General features: G+C 33.1%; 1 protein-coding gene across 8 annotated transcripts in view; it reads right to left on the reverse strand.

Moving 5' to 3' along the window:
- NFIB (nuclear factor I B) overlaps positions 1-13,978 on the reverse strand; it is a 234,868-nt gene that overhangs the window by 63,580 nt on the left and 157,310 nt on the right. For 7 of the 8 annotated variants that reach the window (XM_081943227.1, XM_081943221.1, XM_081943220.1 and 4 more), the window contains exons 5-7: positions 13,069-13,189; positions 12,203-12,321; positions 117-242 (exon numbers count right to left, since the gene is read on the reverse strand). In XM_081943227.1, the coding sequence (XP_081799353.1) occupies positions 117-242; positions 12,203-12,321; positions 13,069-13,189 (366 nt within the window). Of the gene's footprint in view, positions 1-116; positions 243-7,265; positions 7,914-12,202; positions 12,322-13,068; positions 13,190-13,978 lie in introns of those variants that run through there. The other variant, XM_081943225.1, reaches the window with a different exon arrangement.

The following is a 13,978-nucleotide window of genomic DNA, read 5'->3' on the forward strand; positions in this document are numbered from 1 at the left end:
AAGAAAATTCCCTCAGTCTCTGGACCAATCAGGTTGTGACTAAACCCAGCTGTAGCCCCTCCCGCCAAGCTGCAGGAAAAACATTAAGACATTTTCTATCACTTTTGTTTCCTCACCACTGTGTGCAACTCCTGGGATTCCTGGATGATGATGCTGGAAAGTCAGTCTTGGCGAAGAATCCTGGGGAGATGTAGTGCTAAACAAAGGCTTTTCAGGTTTCTTCATTGTAGGAGAAGACATATCTGCAATGGCATACAACACAACATGTCCATTAATCCCAAAATCACAATAATGATTCTAGATAATTGCTTATGCTCTTTTAGAAGTAACAGTTCCTAGGTTAGTGACTAAAATGCACTGCATTAGAAAACAGTAAAGGGTATGCATTACTTTAGATGAACACTTATAGGCTTCCTCTAGTAACCATCAAATAAAATCCTAAAACATAAGAGATGTTATCACCATAATTCTTATGGAGTCATTATGTAAGATTTGCACACCTCATATTTACACAATAAAGTCATACACACACACACATCCACCACTCACACATTTGCTTTAACAAATGCATATCTACATCAGCAATTCCACTGTTAGGAACAACTACTTTTTTATATATATCTGTATTTATTTCACAAAGGCAGTATAATTTTCCTCTCCTTTACACATAATCTTATAAATGTTATATATAATCAGTATAGTTCGGTTGACATGTTCTCAATTTTTTTTTACCTTACATGTTTAACATCGCACCATTATATAAATAGGACAGCATTAAATGAAGAGCTGAACTTGAGAAGAAATATTTAAGAAGACATAAAAAACATATGTGAGAAGACTGCACTAGATAGGACAGTGACTGAAACACAGACAGAGAGCATAGTTCAATGAATACTAGCAAAAGTAGGAATAAATAAGCTTTGTCTCAGCAACCTGTGTGTGTGTGTGGGGGGGTGTTTCTTTAAAATATTTAACAGTATGCCAAAAAATAGCATTTAACTGAGTTATCCACAATTATTTATAATAATTATACAATTTTTTACAAATATTTTCTTCTCAATAATGCAGATTTTGATGAGCCAAATTTTCTGTTAAGTTTTTATCGAGTTTGCAATAAGTGTAATTTGATTCCAAAACTTCTCCATTTTAGAGAAGAGAAAGATGTCTACAGACAGAACTTTCAGAAGTACAAGTTCTATTTGTACAGCAAGTTTTGAATAGTGATTCATACAATCTGAACATTGCAATTTACAATTTCTTAGTTTCCTATACTTCCTTCCTCAATTTCATTTCCAGTTTTCACTACATATTAATTAAAGACTGTTTGATTGATTGATTGAATTTATTTACATAGCCACTCATTTCGCAATATCAACTCAAGGCAACTTACAACATGATTATTCTGAGGTTGCCAATGACCATTTTAGAAGATTACAAATCCCTCAGAAAAAGTGAAAATGCATGTTACTAAGAAACATCTCCATCACTATTAGAAAGACTGCTTAGCCATTCATTACTGTTTAGTTCAAGTAACAAAAAATTATAAATGACATAAATAAAACAATTTCTCCAAAGTAATTTTCTTTGAGGCGATTTAAAAAAAAAAATAGACAGGAAGGATTTCAGAAATAGAGGGCATACATATTTCTCTATTCATCTATGAAGCATTCTGGCTGGCTCAGTCAAATCAAGTCTAGCCCTCTATTTTTCTCTTTCTCTTCCTGCCTAATCCATCTGTCAGAGCTTCTCTAAAGTTAACAGAATTGCCTTAACGAAATATATTTTCTCCTGACAGCCAGTTTAGTCTAGTGGTTAAAATATTGCATTAGGAGGAATTTGGATTCTACTTCTGTCTTAAGCTTGGAAGTCAAGTGGGTGACCTTGAGCTAGACACTCTATTTCAGCCCTAAGAAGAAGGCAATGGCCAACTACTTTTGAAACATATAGCAGAAAAACTGCAGGAACTTTTCCATTAAGCCAAGATTGACACAAAGGTCCCCAAAAATCATCTACCTAAATAAATTGAATGCACTATTTATTTTACAAATAAATAGCTTTCTCATTTTCTTAAAGCTCATTTTATAAGAAGCTACTTGAAAAGATTTAACTATTGGCTTTTCATATAATGATTCTTTCATGATTTTGAGCGTGAGATTACGAAGAACCCAGGCTGAGATTAAAGTCCTAAGAGATTGTTGTGGCGCTTGATAGGCACAACACATCCAAATTCCCACCTTGAAGATAAAAAGCTCTCAAAATCAATGCATTTTCTCCTGCTGTGTGCTGTGAGCCCAAAAAGAGTTCAGAGGGTTTGCTTCTTCCAATTTAAACAGCAGCTCACTGACATTTTCAAGCAGAAGCTTAGTAACTTTTTTTTTTAGTCTCACCAATTTTTTTCTGTTATGTAATGTAGCAACAATGTGGAAAAAGGCATGGGTTGGTCAACAAACTTCAGACTCTGATACTGCCTTGTACATTTAGGTACAGACCAACCACCACAGAATTTACGGTATATAATGTAATTTCAAAAAAGAAAGAAAATAGTATATAAAACACTGATTTCTAAACAAAAAAAAAGGAAATAAATAATACAGAAGTTACTGACAGTCAAAACTCGTATTCAAGACTACACTGACAGAACTGGTCTGGTTACTATTAGCACTACTACGTTCTTCAGTTCATAATATATCATCATTAAACAACTTTTGAAAAAAAAAGAATTGAAAGATTCAAAGATACAAAATAATTTTCCATGTTAAATATGAGTAGAAGTCCACAATTAGTAAAGTCTTGTTTACAGACACATATCCTTGTTAATCGTCAATCAATAAACCTAGTGAGAGTCCTGTGTTTCTTCAAAAGGTAAGTAAATCATTTTAAGCTTGGTTTATTATCTTGGGAAAATAACTAACTTAAATAAATGCTTCAGGGAAGGAGACAGGAAATTGTGAAAGAAAAGTAAAATACTGAAGTGCTTTAGATGTGACTAAAACAAAACATGTTATTCTGAGACAAATATTTTTGTACTTGATGATTAGTTAATAGCACTGCATGATTAAAAAAAACAACCTCTTGTCTGTATTTATGAAAAATGGTATTCTCCACTTATTGTTTCTGGGAGCGCATGCATCTGTGATGTGTTTTTAAGGAAGAAACAAGCATACTATACTTAATCACATCAACAATATATGTTGTAGCAATTAGGATCACATGATGAAATGGGTGATTCATAATGGAGTATCAAACATGAGGTACCCAAACAGAGCCATGTAAAGCATTTGAAAAAGGTATACCACGAAACATGTTAGCAAAACACCCCTCTTTGATGTATTGAAACAGCGGCATATGTTAGGAGGCTCAGCACAACTTCTTTCCCCAATGGAAGCATTGTTTTTGGATGCACATACTGTATATGCAAAGACAATAGAAGAAAGCTTTTACAGCAGCTGCCTCAGCCTCCCAAAGAAACAGCTGTTCTAATGCTTCAAAAAGAGAGGTACAGTCACAGCAATGCACTTTCTGAAGCATCTTTTAAAATGTTTTGCACAGCCCAAATTGCAAAACTGCAACGAAGCCACTTACATCAGTAATGGAATAGATTCTATTAATTGTGGATCAAAATGATAGATGCAGTAAAAGAAATCGAAGTTAGTATAGATTTATCATTACAAAGTTGTCCGACTTCATTTTAAATAGCCTTCTATAGTCTAAGTCCCCCCCCCTTTAAAAGTGAAAATTACAATGTTGAGAATATCCCAAACATCTTCACCATTGTTGATAATTTTGGCAGTTAAAGTGCCAAGAATCAAAAGAAGCCTGAGCTAAAACCTTACTACGTATTCTGCAGTACATAAAAAAACTGTTGTCGTTTTGGAAATGTTGGTTACTAATAGTCTGGTACCAATACTATGTATGTATATGGTAATCCAGAATAGACAATGGTATCTGAATATGTTCCTGAAAAAATTAAACAGAAGCTTGGATAAATTAAAAGCTTCAGGTTATTACTGCATAATACTAAAAAGGTAAAGAATATGCATGTCTGATTGCGTTACTAGCATGCCAGTGATACAAAGGCACAAACAAATTAGAAAAAGTTACATCAATTCATTTCCCAAACAAGGTAACTGCACCTACAAAGTAAAGCAAACAAGTAAGTTGCTATGAAGCATAGCGTATGCAGCTCACTCAAGGCAGCTTGCACACATGGTGCTCCAGATGTATATCTGTTCAAGTTAGCCCAAGGCAACTATTTTGATCAATTCTAATGAGATAAAATGCTTCAGGGAAATGTGCAGAAATGTGTTTACGTCAGACTTTAATTAAACTGTTGTTTGCTTCCCAAGAACCTTAAGAGACACTAATGAGACATGAGTTTCAGCAATTTCCTCATCAAAAGGCAAGACCCTCTGCCTCCCTATGAGCAGACTGCCCTCTGAGGAACTCCCTTGGTAGATGTCACATGGTACACCAATCACGAAGCCACCTGCTAAACAGAACTCGGGGCAACACATAAGTGAGGCAAAGCTTAAAGATCCACTTGCCCACACTGGACACCTGTTTAGCTTTCACAGACAGCAACACAACATGTTCATTTTCCTAGGAAGTTTTAGGGAAATCACAATGGGACATCAGCACAGATGCAGAATATTTTTGAATCTACTTCACCAGCTTAAATCCCAAATCCATTTCCATTTAAACACAGCTCCATACTTGCTTTAGAGCATTGGAAGCAATTCACTGAGAATCAAAAAAAAAAAAATCATAAACAGAATGTGTCAGAATAGTCCCATTGTCACAGTGGATGCAAAGTCAAAAAGTTAAACTGTGCTGAAAATAGGGAACAGACTAGGATCCAAACTGACCCTGAATATTTTTTTTTCATATATATGGTTTTAAAATATCATTATGGAAGGAAAAAGGAAAAACTGCTCATAGTTCACACAGATCTAATACCATTCAATGAGGTCCTTAGGAAACATGGGCCTTAGTTCTATCTCCTCATTTTGCTTGTTGTAATTAAGGTCTCTTTTGTAATAATCTATAAGACTAAAAATTAAGGTAAGAATGAACATACTTTCTAACTGCCTTCCCACTCTATATGTGGATTACTAGAACCTTTCTGCTCCCCCAAAATGAAATCAACTCTTGAAATCCTAGTAAATACTATTCGGTGTTTACACTTCATAACTATTTTGGATTATGATATCTAGAAAATGTCTTTAGAACAATTTTATAACGGATACTTTAAAAATAAAATTAAAAATCTTGGTTGTGATGATGAAATTTAACTCCAAAATCCAAGTGTTTGCTACTGGAAAAGACATTATTGTATTAAGAATTGGTGTAATCGTATGCTGAATGCAGTGCAATTTACTTATGTACAGAAAAACAACAGATACATTGAAGAATTTTGCATTATAAATTACCACTTTTAAGAACGGATTAAAATTCAGTTAAATGATTTAAGTTCAGTGAAATCATTGACACATATTAAGGATGTGTTTATATGATTGTGATTCATGCATCTATTTCTATTTTGGATTGTGGCTACAATGTTTGTATAGCAACTATTACATTAATAATTCTGTTAATAAAAAAATCATAAATTTACAAATATAGAGAAAATAACAGATTCAATAAAAACACAGCCTAGATAAATCTTTAAACTCAGTCCACAACTTAAACTTCTGCTTTAAAAACTTGAATGGAAAAAAAATAGTAGTTCAATGTTAATGCAAATGTTAATGCAATTATATTACCAAGATGGACTAATGCATGAAATTCCATTATATCCAAATAAATTATATGTATTTATATAGCTCATATCCCAAATTTTGTCCAAGGAGTTCAGGACAGCATGGTTTCCTTCACCATGATTTAATCTGTCCCACAACGCTTTGAGATAAATTAGTCTGAAAGTTGGAGGCCTAATAGCCCAATATTATTCAGTGAACCTCTTAACCAAGCTGAAATTTGATATCAGAGCTCTCACATGATATTCTAACTACATATCTGCATTATTTATATCCCCAGCACTTGCTTACTAGCAATAGCATTTTCTAAACTGTCCTTGAATGATAAGTAATAGCATATTGTTTGTTTTATAATAATTCTGTATTTGTGGAAATACAAATACAAAAAAGGACAAATTCCATAATTGGGCTACAAACTGAGAGGCTGTATCTCAGGGATCATAAATGCAAAAATAAATTAGCAGTTAATCCTTCATGTTAACCAGGTTTGATTTGGCATAACCAACATACTGCCTTTTTAAAGGAGGATAGCCAAATACAGTTCCCTCAATCTGTCTCCCTAGCAATATTTAATTGTTATCTTATTATCTCATTGACTTATTTTTTTTAGAAAGGTGACATTGAAAACTGGATATCTATTTGAAGGGTTTTAGTGCACAATGGAATAGTAGTATTATATCCTGTGATTTAAAAAGTAAGCTTCATCCAAAAATTTTTCTCTAACCTATCAAGAACACTTTGAACTTTGTTCTGTCTTCTAGCTCAGTGTTTCTTAATATGTGTTTCTAGAATCCCTGGACCAGAGGAAATTCTACCAGTTTTCTAAAATAGTGGGGAAGCTGCACGAGTGGAAAAGATAAAAATGACATTCTCCCTTATGCCAGGCTTATCCAACTGATGACCAGACAAGCTCACTTTTTAAAAAATAAAACACATGGTTTGCTTTTAACATCTCTTTAACTTAATGTACACCTAATAATTATAGTTTCCAACTCCCAATAAGATCCTCCAGAAAGAAACATAGGCACTTATTTTATATACACTAGATGCATTACACTAATAATTTTTCCACCATACTACCCATTTCAATACCATCTTAATATTTCTTTGAATCAAACAGCTTAATCTGAGATTTCAATAATTCAGATTTTAGTAGTCCTGGTTTCTGATTTGTAAATCAGTAAAAAGTGTCCCGTCCCCCCCACCTCCAGAATTCTAGCCATGCAAAACAATTGGGAATATGGTATTAATTTAGTGAAATTTTATAACTTATTGCACAAAAATCCCATTGAAATTCTTTTGATATTACAGTTCAAACCTCTGTCAAAGATGATTATCAGATAAACAAACTCACATCAGCTTTCCACTGAAATATATTTTCTAACAGGAAATTAGAAACAATTCTTATTTTAGGAATATTAATGTATTAGGAGGATAATAAATAACCAGTTTTAGAGAAAAGAGTTTGCTTCCAAATATACTTTAAATAAAAACACAAAAACTGACATATAAGCTATGTATACATTTATTTACTATGAAATATTATATATTTACAACAGGACAAATGATTTGCTAGCAGAATATAGATACTGTATATAGTTCTTTTCAGATACTATTTTGGTCATGCTTTTGAAAGAAATGAACGTAGAGTAACATAGTTAAATAGTATTCAATAAAATAATCCAGATGGAAGGTTCCACAACATAACTCAACCCTCAGTAGGTGTAGTAGGAATTACTTTGGACTTTTGTTCTGTGTAGGCAAGGAAATGGCCTAGCTGATCAGTTATGTTTTTAAGTTCCTGAACAGCACTACCCACCTCCTCTTTTAATTCTCTTAGTTCAGAAATTAATATATCCATTTTAGAGTAACCATGTGAAGGTCTAATCAGGAAAGATCCATCAGGAGAGGGCCCTGTAATTAAAGGAATTCCAGAAAAAGCAAGTCCAGAAGATGGGGATATAGTAAAAGATGGCAAAGGTCCAGAAGAATATCCAGGAGAGGATACTTGTTCCTCATCGCAAGGAGGCCCAGCAGAGGGTAGGTGAAGAACAGGAGAAGATCCAAGAGCTTCTGTTTTAATGGTAAGCTGTGGCTGTAATGATTTGTTGCTGTTGAATGCAGGAGAATCATAGGAAACTGAACATGATGAAGAAACTGTAAAATTAAAATTTATTTAATTGTACACACTAATGTACAATTCCAAACAAATCTCTCACAGTATTAAAATTCTTTAGGATATGCAATGTTAAAATATTACAGTTATGGTACATGACGTAAAGCATCACATCATTCTTTTTTACTCTGGATCAAATATTTCTTAACAAAAAATATTAAAAGTTTAAACTACTGATAAAATATGCAAGATAAAGCTTGCCGTTTCCCTAGATACCAATTAAATTTGCTTTTCATTTTAAAAAAGATCTTATTTTAAAAATCATGACAGTTCTTTTCATAGAATCCCAGCATAGCAATCCATGCAGCTGTTTCATGTTTTAAATTATTTAATTTTTGAAGAAGCATCCTTTATCAATAGTATTGTTTGTACAGAATGCTTGCTGGTTTCTGTAATCATATAAATTGATATCAATTGAAAATGTATTATTATATGAATCTGAACAAGGATTAAAAATCATTTATAATTTTGAGGACTAAGATGCCGGAATATCATCCATTCCTTTTCATTATCACTCCACAGCTCTGAGTAATGTTAACTAATAACTATCTAAGACCATGGGCTGTGATCCATATAAGATTATGGATACTAGATCCATAGTCCTAAAATATAAAATTACATGCTAAATCTGTTCCTTCCTATGTTTAGGTCTTTATTGAGAGGGAAAAGAATTAACTGCTCTAAGCAAAGTAGAATGGAGTAGATACATTTTCACTTAAATGACAAGTGATTTTAATTCAGAAGCCACAAAAACCTCTGATGCTATTATAGGATGTCCTGATAGCCTATTGGCATACTAATCTCAATTATTTCAGAATTATATCATTGCTGTAAGATTCTCAATCTTACAGTAATTTCTTATCTTTATTCCCTAAATCTAAAACTATCAGGAATATGTACAATGTCTTATCAACTAAAATCAACTGCAAAAAAACAAACAAAACCCAGAGTAATTTTTGAACAATTCAGATACAAGTATATACCAAGAACGTGGCTTAATCTTATGCCATTGTACAATTTCAAAATTAGCTTCCAAATTAGCTAACTCAGGAAGCAAATAATTAATGAATATGACACTGTCTTTTTCAATAAAATGTGCCTAAGAGAAATAAACAAGCAGGAAATACAATGCTGCAGGACAAAGTACTGCAATGTTGAAGATACTAATTTCTCCTCAATAATCAGTCAAATTTCAACCATCAACAAATATGCTCAGTGTTCATTATAATGCTCTGGAATCTTCAACTTAATTTTGTTTGCCTCTAACCTTGTTTTTCACATAATTTAACAAATCTTCAAGCTCTCAAATGTGTTGGTATTTATCTTGCAAATAAATGGTACTAGTTTGACTATTTACAGACTGAAACTCAGAAAAAATCCACCCAATTCCCACTTTTCTTAATTGACAATAAAACTATCATCTTTTGTTGTTGTTAAAAAAGTAACTACTTACCAATAATTGTGGTTCTGCAAATTCATATTTGTGGAGCAAAGATCTCAGGTGCAGCTGAATTTCAGGAACCTTTTAGAAAATCTGTGTCTGTCGTTACTGCATAACTATACTTTTATGGCACTGCATGAAGGGAACTGAGATTAACAAATAACTCATCTTTCCCCCTTAGCCTCAGAAACTTAGGAAAGCAGCAATTTAGTCAACAGAGTTTCTTCTTTCTCCTTTATGATGACACCAAATCTTTTGCATGGACACCTTTTGCTTCTTCCTACCCTTATATCTGAGACTAGAGAAAAGCAAACCAAAGCCTCCAGAATGTTCAGTAACCCAAACTGAGAAGCTGGAAAGATACATAATCTGCTGAAGATACCATGATTCTAGGACCAATTGCATCAGACCTTAGTACTTACCAAGGCAGAACATCAAAGTCATATTTGTGCTGAAATTCAAACATATCTAAATGTGCAAAAGCATGTTTGCCTCTTAATTTGAAAAGATCAGGAAAAATATATTTCAATAACAGAATAGTTACTCTGATAGATACCGGTAAGTTGTGCTTTCTGGAGCAAGTGGTTTTTATTTTAGAAAAGCTAGAAAGACATGTGTCGATGCATTTCGGATACTATTCTGGCAAACTAATTGACAATGAAGGATGTACTTGTTATTGAAGCACATCAAGAGAATAATATGCATTTTCATCTAAGAAAAGTAAAATATCACTTAAACTGAATATAGATACAAAAAAGGCGTAAATCAATGGCCATGCACAAAGCATAGTAATGATTATAGAAAATAAATTGAAAGCACTCCAAAAGACCATATAAAATAATATTAAATATCAATCAGAAAAAGTAAAATATAAAAAAGACAAACTAGAAGAACTAAAATTCTGGGGGGGAAATAAGTTTGTATTTGAAACAATCTTAAGCTTTTAAAGGCCTTTTCACATTCATGAATACACTCAGACACATTTTTCTTAGCTGAAGGTTACCAAAGATTAAGCACCACAGATCTCTACACTCCACAACTAGAACTATGCAGAGACCATCACAAATTTTTAACCTATCAGGACAATTTTGACAATTAGACTCTGTATAAATGTCATGTCTCCTCCAGAGTAGAGCCTGTGCTTATGTAGTTTGATCCTGTTTCCACATCATGTATAGAAATGATTGTACAAATGTGCAGCATTGCTTTTAACCTTGAATCCAGAACTTGCTTTGTCAGTTCCTCCTTTAAATATCTATGATGGTTCGTGGTAAAGGCAATCATTTCTACACATGGCAAGAGCAACAGAACAGTAGATAAGTTGTAACAATTTAAGAAACATTCCAGATCTCATTTGTGAACTACCTGAATTCCAAAACCTATTCAAAAACATGAAAAACAAATCACAGATGACACTTTTAAAAACCAACACAACAAACCAATTATTTGAGGGATTTACTTTATACTGAAAAATACAAAAATAAACAGATATTGCAAGATTTTTTATATCAAATTCATAATTGTATGTTTTGAAATTTTTCATTTTTCTTCATCACAAAATTTTTACATTCATATTTTGAAAAAAGGGAAAAAGGACTCAAAATGTTATTTTAAGAATTCTGTTCAATGAACAGAAAAAGAAAAGAAAGAAGACAACTATAATAGAAAGGGAACAGTTATAAAGATCAAATTGAGAACTTTATGCAGCACCATGAGTCCTATAAAAATGATGTTTTGAGTGTTGTATTAGGAAGAAATTAGGCATACATTTATGACCAATATATGAAATTGGCATAATTATGTTGATGTATAAATTATGAATTGGAAAGTAAGTCAGTGATTGTAGGTGTAAATGTATGAGAAAAAGGAAATAAACTCCTGAAAACATAATTCTAACTTTTAAGACTGTGATATTTTATCAGATCGTTTACTATATATTTAAATAATCTTTGGAATTCTAATAATCTTTGGGATTTTTCACACATCACAGAACTTCAAAATTACTAAGCAATGCTATAATAAAATATGAACAGAAATAAAGGCAGTATTGTGAAAACGAAGAAATAATCATTTCCATTCACTATTCACTATTTATGCTTAATTTTCCTCTTCAATGTAATATTGCTATGAAATACAATGCATGGCTGAACAACATTAAGATATTATAGATGTGGATATGTATTCATTTAGCTAAAATTTACTTCAGGTCTATCATTCGTAACTTTGTGTAAATAACGATGCATATATGCCTCTGTAAAACAGGGTACTTCTAATTTACATTTCAGATTTTATTCACACAAAGTACACATGAACCAATAGATAGAAATAAATATTTTCATGTAAGAGTATTAAATGCATAGCAACATGGCCAGAAAAAAAAATGTCAAGATTAATCATCCTTTCTTTCACAGTATATCTGAAGTTCAATAATTTATTCAATCATTTTCTAATCTTTCTAGATTCTGCTAATCAATATAATGTCTCTGCATTTTGCCTATCAGTTAATCAATTATTAAATACTTCTTGTCATTCTAAAAGAGTACTGTGGCTTTGAAAAAGGGATTCGTGCATTTGATGAATACAAAATAGAACTTTTCAATAATGGGGATGATATTATAATTACTACTGAATGTAATATTCTAAGGAAGTATTTTAATCACAAAATATTAAAAGTTTTCTTCTTTATTCCAATCTACCATATATTCATAGTTTCTGAAGAAATAATGTAAATAAGAGCTCTAAGATACTGTTTTGTCTATCTATGAGTAAACCTGGTTAAATTCAATATAGTTTACTTCTGAGTAGACACAGAATGAACTGAGCACTCACCTTGATCTCTTTCATGCCATGTCCTACTACCAGCAGCTGGTGAATTTGGGGAAGGATAAAAATCTCCTGTTGGACTTGGTTCCATATTCTCATCTATGGATATAGTTTTGGGTCTCTTACTGTAAACATATAGAAATAAGGGCTTATTCAAGCAGAATTTCTATTGGTATTGTAAACTACAATCCTTTTCAGACCTATCAACCCTGAAAACGACATTTGATAGACATATTGACATTTTACACTGATTTTAAAGTTATTTATACTGTACACATTATTCACTTATTAATATACTAATGATTGTTTCTAATGATTAGGCATGCAGAGTTAGGACTCCAACAGGCCTTATTCCAGAACTGGCTTGTCAGTAGAAGGCTTACATACTCAGCACAGTCAAATTTTATTCCATTATTGCAGTCAAAAAATGAAGCTACACATGCGCACACAGACCTGCCTATGAAGATATACAGGAATAAAAATCCTCTATGTAGGTTTATGTCATAGAGTTGTAATTCAAAGTCTCTTCCCTGCCTTTCTCAACAAATTATAAACAAATAATGAGACACCTGTCCATGCTGATATTAACAATTCCCACTGGTTTAGAAACTACAGGTTTTCTCTCAATATTTTCATTCTGGGGCATAATTTCTACTGCGAACTATTTTCATTACAAAACTGTCAACTGAAATTATTTATTGAGGAATGTTGATCAATATATATCAACTTATCTTTTTGTTCCATTAAGGCCCTTCGTTCCCTTCCTCCATCACAGACCATGTTGCTGGACAAATGCATAATTATTTTATTGAAAAGCTGCAAAGCAAAATCATTTAAAATATATTACATAACCACTGACATAATAGGCTCACCTGGTTGGTGGAGAGGATAGCGATCGCTGTAAGTTAACACTTGAGTTCATGTCATGATAGTATGGTTGACCTGGAAGTTCTCCAATGGGGAAGTTTACTCCAGCTCCCTGGGTTATAGGTGCTAAAGAACATAATTTAAAGTCAAGTCTATTGTTTAAACAAATATATTAATACAACCCAAAACCAAAGCAAATTCACTTTCATCTAATTATTAGTTGTTATGCAATTAAAATACATAATTTGTACCATTTAGAGGCATGGGACAAGCCTCCCCTCCCATCTCAGCATGCAAAGCCAAGTGAATATGGGTAAGGAGTCCTAAAATCCAATCAATCATAGCGGAATACATTCTTTTCAACTGCTCCCAATATTCCCCAAAGAAAGTCTTGGTGCCTCTGACCTCTTTAAACTATTTTTCAGTGGGAAAACAGGGTATGAACTGAGAGTTTTGACAGAAACAGACAGAGGCTCTTTCAACTACTTGCCCAGATTCTTTAGCAACTTATTTGGAAGATGCAATAGGCAGAATTGCTTTACCCCACAGAATAGCTTGCAGTGCTCATGGATACCCAGAATGAGCTCAACCCAATATTTTCAAAGCAGGCTCCTGTCAGCCATCTCCCAGAGCATCAGTTTTGGAGACCATTCCTAAATGCAGCTGGACATACTGCTTCACAAGATACCTTTGAAGGAATTGGTTCTCATAAAGATTTCCTACAGAAAAATATTTCTAGGAAGCTCTGCATACCCCTATTAACTGGTTATGTATGTTCTCCAATTCTCACACATATCAAGTCACACAGTCTATCGCCATGATGGTGAACCTATGGCATATGTGCCAGAGGTGCACGCAGAGCCCTCTCTGTGGGCACGCGCACCATCACCAGCTGCCCTTCCAGGTTCCATCACG

The sequence above is a fragment of the Natrix helvetica genome, assembly GCF_964273705.1.
Source record: "Natrix helvetica genome assembly, chromosome: 2".
Lineage (NCBI taxonomy): Eukaryota > Metazoa > Chordata > Lepidosauria > Squamata > Natricidae > Natrix > Natrix helvetica.